The 18,155-nt window shown below is 47.7% G+C and overlaps 1 protein-coding gene across 3 annotated transcripts in view; it reads right to left on the bottom strand.

Moving 5' to 3' along the window:
- Nucleotides 1–234: 234 nt before the first annotated feature.
- The window catches only part of DIAPH1 (diaphanous related formin 1), a 96,584-nt gene continuing 78,663 nt past the window's right edge, over nucleotides 235–18,155 (bottom strand). For all 3 annotated transcript variants that reach the window (XM_080803816.1, XM_080803815.1, XM_080803817.1), the window contains 9 exons: nucleotides 13,773–13,867; nucleotides 13,381–13,482; nucleotides 12,915–13,154; nucleotides 12,652–12,781; nucleotides 11,817–11,941; nucleotides 11,049–11,213; nucleotides 10,786–10,921; nucleotides 8,609–8,695; nucleotides 235–2,214 (listed from right to left, as the gene is read on the bottom strand). In XM_080803816.1, coding sequence (XP_080659942.1) covers nucleotides 2,057–2,214; nucleotides 8,609–8,695; nucleotides 10,786–10,921; nucleotides 11,049–11,213; nucleotides 11,817–11,941; nucleotides 12,652–12,781; nucleotides 12,915–13,154; nucleotides 13,381–13,482; nucleotides 13,773–13,867 — 1,238 coding nt within the window. In that variant the 3' untranslated portion in view covers nucleotides 235–2,056. The remainder of the gene's footprint in view (nucleotides 2,215–8,608; nucleotides 8,696–10,785; nucleotides 10,922–11,048; nucleotides 11,214–11,816; nucleotides 11,942–12,651; nucleotides 12,782–12,914; nucleotides 13,155–13,380; nucleotides 13,483–13,772; nucleotides 13,868–18,155) is intronic.

Genomic DNA, 18,155 nt, shown 5'->3' with positions numbered 1-18,155 from the left:
TATTTGAGAGAGAGAGAGAACACAAGCAGGGGGAGTGGGAGAGGGAAGAAGCAGGCTTCCCGCAGAGCAGACAGCCTGATGCGGGCCTCTATCCCAGGACCTGGGATCATGACCTGTGCTGAAGGCAGTTGCTTAACAACTGACCCACCCAGGTGCCCTGGCACCTTCAACTTTTGTCAGGTCAAACAGGGCTTTGGAAAACAGCTTAAACTCACAAAAGAGGCGGTAAGGTAGTACTGTTTCAATGCTTTATTAACAGTTGGAAACAAACCCAATAAACTGGAGGTGATGACATCCCAGAAGCCCAAAAGGCAAGGGAAATAGGTTTGCTTTTTTTTTTTTTTTTATTAAATGCATCCTAGCAAAAGTGATTAAAAAAGATAGGGTCAAAGCCCCAGATATCAGTAGGGAGGAGGAAGGAACCCAGGGAGGCAGCCTCCTCCCTACCCCCACCTTCCAGGGAAGAGCTCAAAGGAGCTGCTGTTGCCCCTTCACACACAGGCAGCTGTAGCAACCAGCACCCTGGTTCCTGGCCTGAAGGCCTCCCTGCAGGAACCCTTAGGTCACGTAAGTCCCCCCTTTGCTCCAACAACTCTCACTCTGGGTCAAGCCCTAACCGTGTCATGCTCTCTCCTTACATGTGGTGGGAAGCTAAAAGCACAAGGAGGGCAAAGTGTCACCTTGAGCCAGAGAATCTGAGCTTCCTGGAGCCAGGGCTACTGAACAGTTTTGGCCTGCCTACTGTTCAGAAGGGAGTGGGGGATGCCATGTGGCCACACTCCTGTGCTTCCTTGCCCAGTGTCCAGTTAGCATTTGCACATTTGGCTTGATAAATATATTACATTTATAAAAACTCTGTGGTCTCAGAGCTCCCACTATTCTTAGGCCTGGTCCAGCTCTGTCAGGAAGAGCTTCCTCCTGCCCCAAAACTGGATAATGGGAGAGAGAATCTGCACTGGCCTCAAGGGCCCAGAAGGCTTTAGGGCTGACGTGGCAGTCCAGGATTGAGGGTTGCTCAGGATTGAGTCCTGTGGTGAGAAATCCCAGGGTCGCTGGGTCCTGCCATCAGAGCCTCTTAAATTATGAAGGGGAAAGGGGGAAGGAATATTTTCTTTTAAAAAAAAAATCTCATATAAAAATAGATCCATTTGCAAAACAATTTCTCAGCCAGGAGGCTCCACCTCCCATTTCCTTGGAGACAGAGGGTTAGGTGTTGGGATGGTCACAGTACAGCCCATACTCCAGATGAGATGCACCAAAGCTCTGGGGAGGGTGTGAGGAGTGACTGTGGCTCGGTCGCCTGGGGCAGGGGTAGAGAGTTCACAGAGGCAGGGTCCTCAAACATGGCAGCAGGCTGGGGATAGGTCCCACAATTAGGTCCCACAATGTCTCTGTACCTTGCCTCCCCACAGGCCCTTGGCCACGGTGGAACAGATCAAGTGGTTCAGGTCCTTTTTGTTCTGGGACGCCTTTCCGAGGAAGGTGCGGTAAGGATGGGGTTTGCTCCCCACTTCTCTAGGCATGGCTCCCACTGTCACACCACAAGTAATAAATAACAACCAGAAGAGGGAAGAGCAGAGCAGAGGTAACAGCAATGAAAGGAGGGATAGAGCCCAAAGGTTCACAAGCCCCATGCTGTTCTCAGGGCTGGAGAAACCACAAAAGAAAAACACCCAGCAAGACTGACCCAGGTGAAAGCCCACTGGAAAAGCAGGGGCTGGAAAAGCAGGTGGGGCCTGGTCTGAGACAAGGCCTCGGTGACAGAGAGGAGACACTTGGGGTTAAGGCAGCAAACAAGGAGCCTGCTTTGGTAATACAACAGCCAGGGCTGGCTGGGTCGGGCTCAGGCCTCCCCCGGACCCCCAATGCCCTTTCCTGCTGGCCTCCAGGCAGCTGAAGCTTGTGTGATGTACAGAGAGCGGCAGGCCAGAGAAAAAGGGTCAGGATAGTGGGAGCAGCCACCGCAGAAGAATACTTCCGTGACCCTTTAGGCACAGGCTACAGGGCAAGACAGTCTGGAGCGCCCCGGGGGGCTGCTGTGGCCACAAGCCCCAGCTTAGTTTGCACGGCCAACCAACTCCTTGGTTTCCTCCAGGATTGTGGAGACTCCCTCATTGTTCTTGGCCATCTTAGAAGGAACAGCAGTCATGGCATCATCCTTCGTTAGCTCTGAGGCTAGCAACGATGTGACTGCACACCCGGCCTTCCTGTTGGCTGCAAAGAGAAGACATGAGAGAGCTTGTCCACAGCAGGCCCAATTTCTAATCCCTTTCCTTCTTTGTAGCAGACATTCAGCCCAAGGCCATGCAAAGGGGGCTGCACGATCTGGTTCAGAGAAGCTGATACTTTAAAGGAGGAGGAGCAGAGATCCAAGAACACATGGAACAGACTCTCTAGGTGCAGACAAGGTAAATGGAGGGTGCAAGCTGTGTGCTTGCTTTCCTGTGTGGAAGCTGCATAGGTTTGAGTATACTGAGACAGACACATGTGGTTCAAGTTTGTGTAAAATTTAAGGTGAAATCAAGTACTCAAAATGGGTTTACTCATCACTGGGTTGCTGAAATTAAATAGACCCAGGCTTGGTAGAGAGTATTATTTTTGTTTTCTTGGCAGTTTTCCAGGAATCTCCTAGGCCCAAACCATTTGGAGTGAACCCTGGGGAGGGCTGTCCCAAGCAGAGGAAGGCCTTCCTCAGGCTGCCTGGGGTGACTCCTGCAGCGAGGAGCAGAGCAGCAGCCATGCAGTGACCCTGCATACATGTCAGGCTCCCAGATGTCCCACCAGCCCTCCATCCCTCTCCCCACGCCCACACGCCTAGCTCTTTCCCACCTCTTCAAGGGCCCTATGAGGTGCGTATGTGGCTCTGAGGGTGGGTGGGTCAGGAAAGGTATGTCAGGGAAGGCAGAGCTAGGGTCAAGGAGGGGTCCTTACAAAGAAATCTCAGCCCAGTGGGCTAAGGGATTGTGAAGCTCCAGTTGTCATCTTAAACAGGAAGAGAAGAACCAATCAATTAATGAGTTTCTGGTCTAACTTCTGGGAGCCACCCCTAAGACTCTCCCATTAATTTACGGGATGCAGAGTTATGGCACCAGTATCTTCAACACAAAGGCAGTTTCTTGGGACTCTGCCCAGCTCATGCTCTCTGCCTCTTCCCATGCCCTACAAACAGCACAGAGAGACCACATGTACACCAAGAGCCACCTGCCTGGGCTGAAAGAAACCAGACGCAAAGGCCACATGTGCTAGGATTCCATTTCTATGAAATGTCTAGAAGGGGCACATCCAGGGAGAGAGTAGATTCATGATGGCCAGGGACTGGGGGAATGACTGCTCATGGGGATGGGTTTTTTTTCTGGAAATTAGATATTATTCTGGAATTAGACAGTGGTGATGTTTGCAAAAACCTGTAGCTATACTAAAGACCCCTGAAGTATATACTTTAAAAAGGGTGAATTTTAAGTATTTGATTTATACCTCAAAAAACCCTGCTTGCTGGGTCATGGGAAAAATGAATGAAGAAAGCAGCGCCTAAGCATTAAAGAAGCAGGGACAGGTGAAAGGAGCCTAGCCCTCCCCCAGGAAGAGGGCAGGACGGGGGCAGCCTCAGGACATGCACAGGAAGGCAAGGTCCAGAGGAGGCGGTCAACAAAGCGCCCCGAACGCCTGCGCCTTGTTTAGACCAGCAAGCAGCTCATGGCAGGGTAGAAGCCAAACAAGGTCAGCTTCTCAGCAGGGCTGCTGGTTTCCCCAGAAGTGGAATGCAGCACCACTGTGTGCACACATCAGAGGCCACCCGCAGATCAGGGAGCACTCGGCATGCCCATAGGTTACCAATGTATGGGTCTCCTCCTCCTCCAACTCCTCCTCCCAGGGGCACAACGGACTGTCTAACAAGAGGAGAAGGCAGAGTGAAGGCCCTGACTGACCAGCACAGGGCTCATCATCTGGTTCCAGGGGGAAGGAATGGGACCCAGACTCCAGGCCATTCACACAAACCACTCCTTGGATTATGAACACATGCTCTGGCCTCAGTGACTGAAAGGAGAGGAAAAGGAGCCCCCATTGGAAGATCTACAGGTAGATGCTTCTATCTTCTTAGTCTCTCCAGCCAAGTCTGGAGCCAAACCTGTGCAGTTTCCACACAGGAAAGCAAGCACATGGCTTGCACCCTGCATTTACATTGTCTGCACCTAGAAAGTCACTTAGTTTCAGCTCTTTTCTGAAGGACTCCCTCCTCTAGGACCTTACTTCTCATGTCCAGAAAGGCAGTGGCTTGGTGTCACTTTGGTGTTCCTGTGCATTCAGTCTCTAGCAGTTGAGAAAATACTGCCAACTACTTGTGTGTGACTGAAGGGGTGGTGTTTAGGCTGAAAGAATTCCTGATTCCAGACCCCAGAAGAAAGAGAACACCAAGTCTTCAGAGACACCTGTCCTGGGCAACATGGGAAAAGTCAGAGTTCAAGTGTGGCATGTCTTGTGGTGTTTCTCTTTGATTTCTTCCTTTAAGAGGACACCAGTTGTACCTTATCAAATACTATTTCTACATTTTCTAGATTCCAAAAGATTTTGATGCATTACCAAAACTAAGAGTGGATGGTAGGTGGGGAGAAGACCAAAACTTAGCTTTTAAGCCTAGGGATGGCCATGATGTGGCCTAAGGTTAGAACCAGAAATGAGAAAGCTCTTAGCTGGAATTGGAAAGAGAATCAACAGAACAGAAGAATTCCGGTTTCTACTTTGTCTTCAGGGCCACAATTATACTCAACAGTTTGAACAATCCAGAGAAAGTGACTCTTCCCCTTCTTTCCCTAGCTTGGGTACTTGAGACTACTGAAAAGTAGTCACAGAAGCAGTTACATAATTTGACTGTATTAGATCAGGGAGGATTATTAACTCACAAGAGAATGGTGTCATAGTCTAGTGGGGAAAAGGGAACCATCCTGAGACACTGGTCAAAGCTCTCTGAAGCCAGATTCCTAGATGTTCTAGGGTGGGCTAGGATAAAAACACCAGCAAAATCTACCAACTATATATAACACCAGTACAGATGAATCAGAAAAAGGTTAATGATTTAGACAAAGACATTTATAAAACAGAGGCTAGAAACTGCTCCCAAAGAGGAAGTGTTCTTGTTAATAAGCTTCCTTAGGGGAGAGGAAACTAGGACAGATGGGGCAGTCATTACTGTCCTTAAGAACTCATTACTGTCTAAAGTCACCTAATTATAATTTCTGTCCTATTTTCACAGAAGCAGAGGGAGAAGAGGTAGTGGTCTAGGAAACATTCTTCCCCTTCTATAGACAGGTAGTCATCAGAAACTCACTGGAGCAACTGTACCATGTCCAGTGCTCTCTTTGCTCGAAGGTAGGAAAAAATACCTCTGGCCTCCACAGAGGGGTCACTGTCCTGTCCATCAAGGAGGCTTAGTGGCCACAGCCCTGGACTTGGAATCACAAAAAGGGGGCCAAAGTTCCTCGCTCTAGCGTCGGCCAGCTGTATAGAGCTAAGCCAGCCAGAGTTTCTCTGGGTCTTAACTGCTTTCCTCTATGCAGGGGTCAGATGCTAATCACTGGAGGGCTTCAGACACTCTCCAGACTCTAAGGTTCTGTTAGTGGAGGTGGAGCTTAGAGGGAAGGAAAGGAAGAGAAAGACCAATTTCTTCCCTTGACTTTTATCTCAGTGAGCAGATGGCCTATGTATAAGAGGCCACAATTCAGACATGGAGATAAAGTTGAGTCATTAAAACCACACGCTGACTCAATCATCAGCTTGAAATAGTAGCTGTGATACAATCACATGGATTCTTCTCTTTGACACTCAAACCATTGTTCTCCCACACCCTGCAGATCACAGCAGCTTAACATGTCACTTTTAGTGAACCAGCCCTGATAGTAACTCTCCTCTTCCAGCGCCTCAATGGTGCTTTGTATACTCTGTACTCTGTCTACACTCCCTCAGGTCTCCAGAGACCGGAAGACTTTTTTTTTTTTTTAAACATGCTTTTAAGTCCTATGGAAAAGGCCAGTGTCTTTGAGACAGGGACAGCTGCTTCCCAGGGACTGAGGAGGGCTGTGAGACAGATCTGCTCGCTAGCGCTTCAGTTTTTTGGCTCAAGGCAATCGGCCAGTGGGGAGAGTCAGAGTTGGTGAAGGAAGGAGTGGACCAGCTAAGTCCAGTAGCCACTGAGGGAAACCTGCAGCCTTTACAGTGAGAATAGGGCCTTCTGAGTCCAGCCCCTTTCCTGTCTTAATTCTACTCTCACTGATCAAAAAAAAAAAAATTAAAGCTAGAAAAGACTCAAGAGACCATTTTAGTCCAACTCATGAAGAAACTGAGTCCCCAAAACTTGTCTGAGGTACCCTAGACAGCACCAGAGTTAGACTTGACTTTGGGTCCTTTGGTCTCTACCTAGCCCGATACTCTTCAGATTGTGGTAGAGTTTTTACATTTAAAAGCGTGAGGCCACGTCACTTCACAGCATGTGAATGTACCACCTCAGCAGCATACCAGAGTAACCAGAAAGGTCTTCCTGGGGAGATGCGTTCAGATACGTTCATCCCTGTTCTGTGAACCTACAGCCCAGAAAGATTAGATTACAGGATGGAACCAATTTAAAAAGTATGCACTTCTCTGCTTCTCTTAGTATTTCCTAGTATCTGTCTTTCTACTCCTTCTTGCACTGAGAACAGCACTTTGACTAATTTAGATCTTCTGCTGAAAGGTTATGTTCCAACAAAATCCCTGCTTCCTCTGCCTGTGAGTCCTGGTTCCCTACTTGGGAAGAAGCAGAGAATGGGGCCTCCCCACGGAGGGGAGCCGTTGATGTCTGGCTGCCTGTGTACAGGAAGCATCTGGGATTCTAGTCCAGTTTCAGAGGAAGAGGCTTAAAAAAGGGAATTCCCCACCAACAGTCAGATGCAGGTTGGCATTTAGCTGAGAGAGTCAACAGTGAGATGCAATGTACTTTCATTTGGCTGGAAATGCCTAATGTAAGGCCACATTGGTGGGGGGTTAAAAGCATCTCATAAGAACCTTTAAAAACTAAACAAATTTAGTTTTGAGCCTGGGTGGCTCAGTGGGTTAAGGCCTCTGCCTTCGGCTCAGGTCATGATCCCAGGGTCCTGGGATCGAGCCCCGCATCGGGCTCTCTGCTCAGTGAGCCTGCTTCCTCCTCTCTGTCTGCCTGCCTCTCTGCCTATTTGTGATCTCTGTCTGTCAAATAAATGAATAAAATCTTAAAAAATAAAACTAAACAAATACTACTAGCTGCACTCTCTACCCAAACACCAATCTATAGGATTAAACGCACTATGCGAGGAAATTCTAAGTCCATCATAAGCACCTCTCCTCCCACTACAAAGCCTGCCAAGAGGATGCCAGGAAATGGGGAGGACTTGTAACTAGGGATTCTCTTATTTAGGGAAGGTTCTGAAGTCACACAGAAGAGCCGTCAGAAGGGAATCTTCTTTTGGGAATTCAGAGTATGGGCTGAAAAAGACAGCAACCTCTGGGACATTAAGTTTATGGGGGTTAGCATGCTCTACACACTTGATCCAGAGGATCCCTGTCCAGGCTATGACAGGTACTGGAAGCCCTACAGAGGCCAAAGCAAGCTATACTATTCCTCCTTCCAATAACCTTAAAGCTCTTATCAAAGAGATCTACAGAACAGCCCAGGCAGGCAACGGGAACACAGCTTTCACTCTCTCGAAAGTAGAAACCCTTCATGACTGCCTTTTCTGTTATTCCCACCCTTCAACCCAGGAAAGAAGCCATCTCTCCTAGTCCAGGAGGGCCCTCACCAGACACAACAGTGCCCTCACCCACCCAAGGGATAGTGTTGGCTGTAATACCTTTTCCTGGATCAGTCTCTTGGCCACTGTGTGCTTCCTTCTAAGGAAGCTTATCCACTGATCCTTCCCCACACTAATGCCTGGATCACTTGTCTTCTTATCCCCATAATTCTTAGAGGCTCTGACTCAACTTAATCCACTGAAATCTTCAGATGGTTGGGAGAGGAGGCTGTGGGGAAGTCAGTGGGAAAGACAAAAAGCACTGCAGGCTAACTGCACCCAAGGAGAGGGTAATTCTCGGACAGAGACAGTTTCTTCCAATGGACTGCTCCTCTGTATTATTACATCTGAGGATAACGATGCCTAATCTCCTCTATCTTTTCTGCTTGTGAAGTTGAGAGTAAGGGCTCTTGACTTTTTTTTTTTTTAAGGGCTCTTGACTTTTTATTTCCTACATCTAATGTACACTTTTAGCTCAGTTTTTGTTCATACCTGCAAACACCCACCCAAATCTGTGTCCTGCACCATGGTTCACTTGTTCCAGGTTTCTGCTTCAAGAATGGGGAGAAGTGCAGTCATCATCAGCTATAACAGATCTGCTAACAGATCTGAAGACCCAGTTCTCCAAGTCCACGCTTTCTAACATGGGAGGTAGAGGACTGGACAACCCACTCTTGATGCAGGGACTATCGTGAGGAAGTTCCTAAACCCTCAGAACATCTTTACCTGTTCTTCAGCCCAAGGCAAGCAGGACCAGGAGCAGAGAGACCTCACCCCTTCCACACGCCCAGGCTGGGCTCCATCTGCTTACTTACCCTGACGGGGTCCTCTCTTCCGTCGGAATGCTGCGCCTGTCTGCAGAGCTTCCAGAAGACTGTCCATCACACCGGTCTCATCACCCTCTGTCACGAACAAAGACGGAGATGTAAGCTCTTCAGCCTGAGCAGCATACAGTGTTAAGTCCCATGCCAACTCTATGACTTTTGCCTGGCTTACCCCTGGCCCACGGTGGCTGAGGACTCAGAGCAGACACAGGGCTAAACCTCAAGCCTCACAGCCCATGTTTAATTGCATCTGTTGGACAGTGGTTAAAAGAAACGGTTTCACTGCCTACTAACCAATGTAAACCTTGGAATATTTCCTTGAAGTACGTTCTTTCCCAACCCCCTGTGGACTAGCACAGAGAATTGCAGAACTGCCCAACTCTAATTCCAGTTTAAGTACAAAGACTGGGAGTATGAAATTAATATGCAACCATATCACTTGCTCTTTATCCTATAATGTTTCACTCTAATTCCTATAAACACATCAGGGACAGCCCGGTTCCAGTTTCAGAGCAGGGCTGAGGAAAAAGAAGACACCCACCCCACGGCTGAATTTTACTTAAGTACTGCCCTTTGTGGCTGCATCTTCCAGAAGCCAGCTCAGCATTTAGGAGAAGCATCCTGGCTGGAATATAAAGAGTTAATGTAGAGTCCCTGTTCCAGCCTGGCTCTGTTTCCATGGCAACAGCTATGGGTGGTGAAATCTGAAACTGAAATCCCAGGAAGCCTGCAGGCTGGAAGCTACAGGGCTGGGCTCACTGCTCCCGGCGCCACCTGCTGGCTGAACATCACCAGTGCAGCTGACCTACATTCCGACCTCATTTGCTTGCCTTGGGGACCAGGGTCAGGGTTTGCTGCATCACCAGATAAGGGGGTGCAGCCCTCATTCTGCATCTCCGCTGGACTCCACCTTTGCCTGATGCATCCTAGACAGTACCTGGGGACAGACACTGGCCACCAGGGGAGAATGGGGAAGGGAAAGGACACTAGGTGTGGACTTCAACAGCATTAGTAATAGAACAAAATCTGTGGCTTCTATATAACTAGATCCCAGCAAAGTATCAAGAAAAGAAAAAAAGGGAGGCTGTTCAGCTCCTTCAGGTCACTAGTTTTACCGCAATAGGAGTTGCCAAAGCAATATCCTTGGGAGCAAGAGGTGTGAGAGCAGCTCTGGCCTCTTGTGCTCAGCAAAGCACTTTGATTCTTGCCAGACTTGGCAGCCTTAGAACCCCCTTATTTTTTTATATATATATAAATTCAATTAGCCCACATACAGTACATCAATAGTTTCAGAGGTAGAGTTCAGTGATTCATCAGTTGCATATAACACCCAGTGCTCATGACATCATGTGCCCTCCTAATGCCCATCACCCAGCTACCCCACCTCCCCTGTCCTTTACTTAGATAGCTCGTAGTTCCTCAGGTTCAAGAAGGGTGGCCTCAGCTCACTGCCATGCACAATGTATGCTATATTCCTGCTACCCAGAGAAGGAGCAGAGTGGGGGCAGGGCATCAACAGCAGGAAGGCAGCAGAGACAGGAAACAGAAGGCCAGTAATTGAGCCCATATGTTTCAACAAAGACATGCTTCTGGTAGTGAAACAGATTCTGCTAAAGAAAAGAGAGTAGCCAGCTCCCATGCCCCCTTCTCCAGAAGTTCAGTCCTTTTATAACCCCGTCGGTATGCGCAGTTATGCTTGTACACAATGTGTACGGCTGTGCGAGGTACTGAGCACACAGTTCTTAGTGCAAATAAGCAGACAGGAGGACAAGCCACCAGTGAAAGACAGGAGCAAAGCCAGGAAAACATTTGGGGGGAAAGAATGAAAGATGTAGTAGACGGAACAAAAATGGGCCAGAAGACCATGTGGCCAGGCAGAAGAGTACACGTTACAGCAATACTAAACCCACTGGGAGATGAGACATAACGCAGGAACTAGCAAAGGCGAGGGGTGGGGGGTGGGGTGAGCATGGAGCACTGGAATGTACATGCAGGGGAGCTGAGGTTCAAGTCCAGCATCAGGCTCTTGGAGGTAAAAGGCTGCCAACAATCTTTTGCCAGGAGCTGAGCTCAGACATGATCTGTTCTCTCTGGCCTTGAGATTCTAGGCAGAGAAGCCCTGCAAATGTTCCTGTTTCAGCCCATCAACCCTTCTCCTCGCTTCTTACCTGCATTCATGTCTATGAGTTGCTCTCTCTTCTGCTGCTTCTCGAGCCGCTCCTTCTCTGCCTTCTCCTTGGCTAGTTTTGCTCGCCGCATCTTTTCCTCTGTCTCCCGCCGCTTCTGGTTTTCCTTGACCGCTTGCTGTGGAGGAAAACAAAACGAAACACATGGGCATGCGTGCACTTCCACATAAGCCCACCCCCCAGCAAGCCATGTGGAAAGAGAGAAATGTCCACAAAAGATTCTGTCAGCAGTATCCCTGGCTCACCACAAACATATTTTTGAAGTTGTGCAGATCCATGAAGAATTCTTCCACTGACACCTTCTTGGGGTCAAAGAGGAAGTAGTCTCCCAGCTCCTTATAGAGGGCCTCCATGTTACAGTGCATCAGTCGTAGCTTGTTATACTGCTCCTGCGCGTCCTTCACGAAGCTGTGCGGCCAGGGAGTCAAGGACCAAGGCCAGGAAGCAGACACACTGCTCTGGCCCCGAACACGCAGAGACGCATGCTGGCATGCACAAGGATGTTCAACACGACACTGCTTGTAAGAGCAAAGGCAAGAAGCAATCGAAATATCCAGAACAGGAATGGAAAACTGTAAACCATGGCTCACCTACAGCAGGGGGTGGCAGTAACATGGCTCTACACATGCTGCCGTGGGGTCAGGGCCGAGAACCAGGAGGTGCAAAAAGCAACACAACACAACACGGTTTTTGTTTAGAATACACTCCTGAGCTGAAAATGAGGAGTCCAGTGGCAGTGGTTAAGAAGGGGCGAGAAAAGAGAATACATGCGTGCGTGTAGTGGAGACGGGGCAGAGGGCAAGGGATCAGGGAGGAATTTTGGTGGTGTGCCTACCACAATGAGAATGCTCTCAAGAACTATATATAATGAAAAGAATTTTTTTAAGAGTTTTTTTTAAAAGAAGGAAAAATTCTCTACCCCCAGATCTCTCCAGCTGTCCTCCCTCTGGGAAGTCTTCCTTCCCTTCCCAGCAAGCATCCTAGGAACTCCCTCCTCTCGTAAGAAAGGATATAGTCATTTTTTCAACAAACTTGTCTTTCTCATCTGTGGCAGCTGGGAAATTCTGAACATCACGTTCCACATCAGAAATTTGTTTCTTCATCTGATCTAGGTTCTTTTGCAAGTTTTCAGCAGAAACTAAAGGAGACAAAAAGAGAAAGCAAGAGTTATTCCCAGTCCGCAGACCCTCAGCTTCTGTTCGTCGGGGCACCGCGTCAGTGCACACGGTGAGCTGCAGCTCTCAGGTCCCCTCCTCCAGTGGTTTCACACATCGTATTCTTCATCTTTCCACGGAAACTGTAAGTTACTCGATGCCTGAACCTCCAGCCTCAAGAAGAGAAGCTTTATTTAATTTAACAGGAACCTGTGAAAGCCCCCGGGATCTTGGCCTCATTTATATTAGAGAGAGTTTGGGAGGAAGGAGCTATACACAGCAATACAGAGGAAGGGCAGGAATCTGTTCCCATTTCTACTGAGTGCTGCTTTTTCTGTGCCTCGTTCCAAGACGGTGAGGCCTGATTTTTGTCAATCTAGTCCATGCTTTCTCAATAAAAAGAACCACTGACCTAGACTAAAAACACTTGTCTTTCTTCCAGTTGTTTTTTTAGTATTTGGTGTTTCCCTAGGAAGGGAAAGAATGCTTCCCACTTCTGTACACGAAGACCTCCCTTGTGCCAGATAATCCTCTTTGCTGTGGATTAGACACCGTACCTCCACCCTCTCCCACTCCCACCTACGATAGGCAGAAGTGAGAACTACCGAGACCTAGACCATGTCTTATTTCCGCCCCAATGCAGAGATTTGGGGGGCCTGGAACAGCCTTCTAGCTGTACCTCAACCTGCCGTACCTCGGCTGGCTTTCTCCACATGGGCAAGCTCATCTGGAAACTTCAGGACATCGGGATGGTCATTCTCACACAATTCAGCCAAGAAGTGCAACAATGTCATCTTCTGATCTGTGGACTTGGTGTCTCGAAGCTTGGGGGAAGAGAAGAAACGTGTTAGTCCTGACCCGCCCAAGACCCCCTGAGGCCAACAGCAGTTTGCCACATGCTGCCCACAGAGGCCAGAGGCCTTCCCCTCTCCATTCTGCTCTAACCACCTGGCTCACCTTACAGAGGAAGCTGATGTTGAAGCCGAAAGCACCAGCATTCCTGGAGCCAGCATTCATGTAGTTTCCGACAAGCAAGGTAATCTCCAGGAGGCTAGAGAAGCTCTCACTCTTTCGTAACTCCTCACACGCGGCAGTCACAGAAACGATCTCTGGTTTAATATTCTCCACTTGCTCACTAAACTGTAGCTTGAAGAGGATGGCGTTGAGGCGAGGCCGCAGGCGGGGCACCGTGCCCATCTGGTGGGGAAGACAAGCAGTTCCAGTACAGCCAACAGGGAGAGAGCAAGTCAGAAAAACATCAAGGCTTGAGCCTCGTGTGGGAGGCTGTGAGTTCCAGAGCACCGAACAGAGAGGAAGATAGGTTCAAAATAGACAAGAGGCGAGAAGCAAGTGGCCCAGCTGCTCCGGGGGAGGAAGGGAGCAAGGAGTCCGAGAAGAGCTTCTTGCCACAAGCCTCACTCACCACCACACCAAACTGCTCCGACTCAGCCAGATCATCGTATTCATCCTTCAGCTCAGAGAGCATTTTTAACTGCTCAGGCTCTGGCATCTGCTTAATGAGGTTCTGAAAGAGAGAAGGGACGGTCTCAAAAGCGGTTAGCTTGAGCCTTTCAGTCCCCCACTCTGCCCAAGGACCACAAAGAAGAAAACAGGCTGGGGGTTGGGGCAGCTAGTGAGATGGCAGGACTTTTGAAAACTATACCAGAAATAATCTAACCACTGGAGAGATGGATGCTGACCCAAAGCCAGCATTCTGTAAAGCGCCAGGGCTATAGACCTCACCCTCTAAACAGAGGAGGCTAGTGCACCACGACGTGAAGAGCCAGCTCCCCAGACAACAATCTTGCTCCTTACCTGGATCATAGACTCCGTCAGAACACTCTCGTTCACCTCCAGAATGACATTCTTAATCTCCTGATAGGCCATGCGGAAGGAACCCAGAAAGATGGCTGCCAGAAAATGAGATATCAAGACGTTCTTCTCAGATTCCTCTCCCTTCCAGCCTATTCTATAAACCTCTGCTGGACTATCTGCCTAAGAATTTTCTTTTAAAGTCACTATCAGAAACCTCTACCAGCTCTCCACTGCCTGGGTAGTTAAAATCCAAGTTCCTGAGTCCAATGTCTACGGTTCCCACCTCCCAGGTTTCTCATGAACGCCCACATTCATATCAAATGCCAGCTACCCTGTTCCAAGGCACCACATTCTACAAACACTGTGGCTCCTGGCCTTTGCTCACACAGGAAGATTTTGATCTTCTCTCTATATATACATCCAAGATACTCATCCCACTCTCTTTTCAGTTTCCCATTCCCATGACTCCATCCTCAAAGCTGCCACTGCCTTCAAATGCTCAGATTCTTCAATTGCCATATCCTATTCCCCAACAAACACTTCCTGTCTTCCAGCTCTCTAACTAGCCTCTGCAGTGACCCTTCAACCTCATCAGAGCAAGCGGTGACCATTCCATTTTCTCCGAAAGTATGAGTTCCACTTTGCCTTCTCTCCTTCACCTAGACCCTACAGTCTATAGCTTCGCCCAGTCTCTACTATTACTGCCCGCTCTGTTACTACTGCTCCTATTCCTGTCTCCTTCTCCTTCCAATTCCTGGTCAGTTGAGCCCTGTCATCTCCCACCTTGCACCTGGGCTGATGAATACCGCTAGCAAAGACTCTGCAGAGCACAGTTCATTGGAGAGGCACCAACAACAGTGATTCTATGCTAGGCCCTCTTAGAAGCTCTTCCAAAGTATCCCCATTCTCCCAACTGTCCCACTACTTCCCATTTTCTAAAAAAAATTCTTGTTCCTCTTCAGTGAAAAAGAAAAAATGAAGCCACTAGTCAAATTACTTGCTACGTATTCTAGTATTCACTGGGGGCTCTTAGCTGGAGCCAAGCCAGAAAAGGCTTGGATAAGGACTATCTGGAATTATCTAGAAGAAAACTTCTGCCAACACTTGTGTAAGCTTATCAGCAACTATACCCACGTACTCATCCTTTTCTTATATTTCAGTAGAACAGGTGGCCCTGAGGACCTTTTCCTTCAGCATATGCACGTAACTAAGTTTCTATCTTAAAAACAACCCAAAACCTGACCTGATACTTTTTTTTTTTTAAAGATTTTATTTGTTTATTTGACAGAGATTACAAGTAGGCAGAGAGGCAGGCAGAGAGACAGAGGGGGAAGCAGGCTTCCTGTTGAGCAGAGAGCCCGATGTGGGGCTCAATCCCAGGACCCTGGGATCATGACCTGAGCCGAAGGCAGAGGCCTTACCCCACTGAGCCACCCAGGTGCCCCCTGACCTGATATTCTTAATTACTAACTTCTTTCACTCACTTTACCATGTTCTAAAAACACAACAGTCTATTCTCTTTCACTTCCACAGCTTTTTTTTTTTTTTTTTTAAAGATTTTATTTATTTAGGGGCGCCTGGGTGGCTCAGTGGGTTAAAGCCTCTGCCTTTGGCTCAGGTCATGATCCCAGCATCCTGGGATCGAGCCTCGAATCAGGCTCTCTGCTCAGCAGGGAGCCTGCTTCCTCCTCTCTCTCTCTCTGCCTACTTGTGATCTCTGTCTGTCAAATAAATAAATAAAATTTAAAAAAAAAGTTAAAAAAAAGATTTTATTTATTTATTTGACAGAGATCACAAGTAGACAGAGAGGCAGGCAGAGAGAGAGGAGGAAGCAGGCTCCCTGCTCAGCAGAGAGCCCGATGCGGGGCTCGATCCCAGAACCCTGGGATCATGACCTGAGCCGAAGGCAGAGGCTTTAACCCACTGAGCCACCCAGGCGCCCCCACTTCCACAGCTCTTATCTACTCTCCTGTCCCCAATCAATGAAAAGACCACAATTACATACTGAGATCACAGACGGAACTTAAACAAAATCTACACAGCTGATCTCACTTAACCCTGTTGCCTATATCCTTGTATGTTTGTATTATTAGCCCCACTTGACAGAAAAGGAAACTAATACTTAAAGGTAAGCTACTCAAACCCCTACACTGCCAGTATGGGTTGGAAGCATGATTTAAATACTACAGGAGGCTCTGTCCTTACCTCTATGCTATACTGAAATTCTTGCTGAGGCTACGGACTTTCCTCATGCCAGATCCAAGGGATACCTGTCCTGTCCTGATTTTACTGCACTCCGGTCTTCATCTGACACTGCTGACTACCCCCACTTCTTAGGACTATGTCATACCATTTTTCTTGTTGCTCCTTTCCAGCCTTTGAGTTCCCGGCCCTTCTCCCCCTTCTACTTGCCCCCGAAATATTAGTGACCTTCAAAACAAACTCATGGCTTTAGCTATGACTAACATGCTGTCTCCTAAATTCCTATCTCCAGTCAAACCTTACTCCTGATTTCTACGCCCAAATGCCTAACACACCCATCCTTCTGGAGGAGTCCCAGCACACCTTAAACTCTATCCTGTAAGTCATCATTTCTACTCACCACCCTGCCACCTCTCCTTCATGTCCAATACCCATCACTCTTCCCCAAAAAGACATTTTACTGCTGGCTGGATTTTCCTAGTTTAGTAAATGGTATCATTCTCTACAGAGTGATGTAAACTGAAGAAAACATCTCCTTCATTCCCTCAGCCAGTCACCAGGTTCCATTATTTCTATCTCCTTAGTATCTTCTGCCTTCCTACTCATTCTCACTACTTTAGTTTGAGGCCCTGATTCCTTCTCGCCTAGTTTAAAGTGAGAACGTAACTCATCTCTCTGCCTGCAGTCTTCCCAGACCCTAGCAATCCAGCCTGTGTCCTTCCCCAAATAGCCTTCCCCTGAATTACACAGGGTCTATCATTCATTTTCCTGATTAAAATCCTTTTAAGAAATTCCAAGGCCTTCAGGATAACAGATACTTCTTAGCCTAAGCCTGTCAGAATTCTTGATAATCTAGCTTCTATCTATTTCTTGAAAGCTTCTCCTGCCACTCCTCCCTCACGTATGGCCTTTACAGTGTGCCAACTGCACTGCCACTCCGTGTGTCTGCGTCTTCATACGTGCTGATTCCTCTGCTGGAAACATGCCAGCCCTCACCCTTCTCTTCACTCCTGACTCATCGTTCTTTCAACTCCCGGTGAGCAGTACCTCCTTTTGAATAACATGCTCCCTCCAGTACTGCCCACACGTGATTCAGATGCCCCTTTCCCAGGGCTCCTGTCCACATCCTACTCACCTCCAGCAGAGCACTTCGTCTGTGTGGTTCCCATTATTTATTTTCCATCTGCAGCAGACACATGCTTCCTGAGGACCAGGACTGTGCTTTATTCAGCTTAGTGTCCCTCGCACATAAGAGGAACTTAATAATTTCTGAATCACTACACTACATCTCCTAGGCCATCCTCCCCTAAACAAATCTCATTCTCTCTGTGACTTCTGTTTTCTGTACTCTTTTATCAGCCAGCTGGAAAGAACCACATACTAACCACAGTCTGGTATCACTTTCTAAAATAAAAGTTACGCACGTTTTCTGTTCCCAGAGAGAATCTTGAGAAGAGAAACCATCTCACATCACTTTGATCTCCATAAAAAGACTTACCCACAGACAACATCTGGTAGTATTTGTTGTCAACGATCTAGGCCTATACAGCAAAGAATAATGTAAAGGCTTACTGTTCTCACTCTATTCCCGATTTTACTTATGGGTATGTGTAATCATTTCTTTGTGTGACCTCGGCCAAGTCACAATATCTAAACTTTAGTCTTCTCATTTGGAAAATTGGGGACGACAGCCACACTGTAAGATAGTGAGCGGGCTTCATGGAATACATACCCTTTCATCTCTGGAACACATGTCTCGTATGGGCCTAACAGAGACTGCAACGTGGCAGAACCTCAAATATTTGTTGAGGAAATGTTTAAATCTCTATTACTCAGCATAAAGGAGATCAACAGCCAAACAAACAGAAAATGAACATTCACCCTGATCATCAAATAAGTACCACCTGTAATATCTTTGCAGAGAAGTTTCTGATCTGAATTTGAGAAGTGCAGGATTTATATTATTTATTCTAAGCCACAAAATTATTTTAGATTTAAGTGAAGTCAATCCAGTGCCTGCATTTAAAAGAAGTACTTAAAGAAAGAAGGAAATGCACAGTGGCTAGACTATCCTGTGGATCCAATGGAAACAGTAATGGCTTTGAAATAAAAAAAATCTGAGGTTCAAATCCCATACCTGTTTCTCACTACACCTAGGGAACTAGGCAAATTCCTAAAACT

This window comes from Martes martes, assembly GCF_963455335.1.
Source record: "Martes martes genome assembly, chromosome: 5".
In the NCBI taxonomy this organism is placed as follows: Eukaryota; Metazoa; Chordata; class Mammalia; order Carnivora; family Mustelidae; genus Martes; species Martes martes.
Note: the sequence above shows the minus strand (reverse complement) of the source record. Positions and strands in the feature narration are given on the sequence as shown.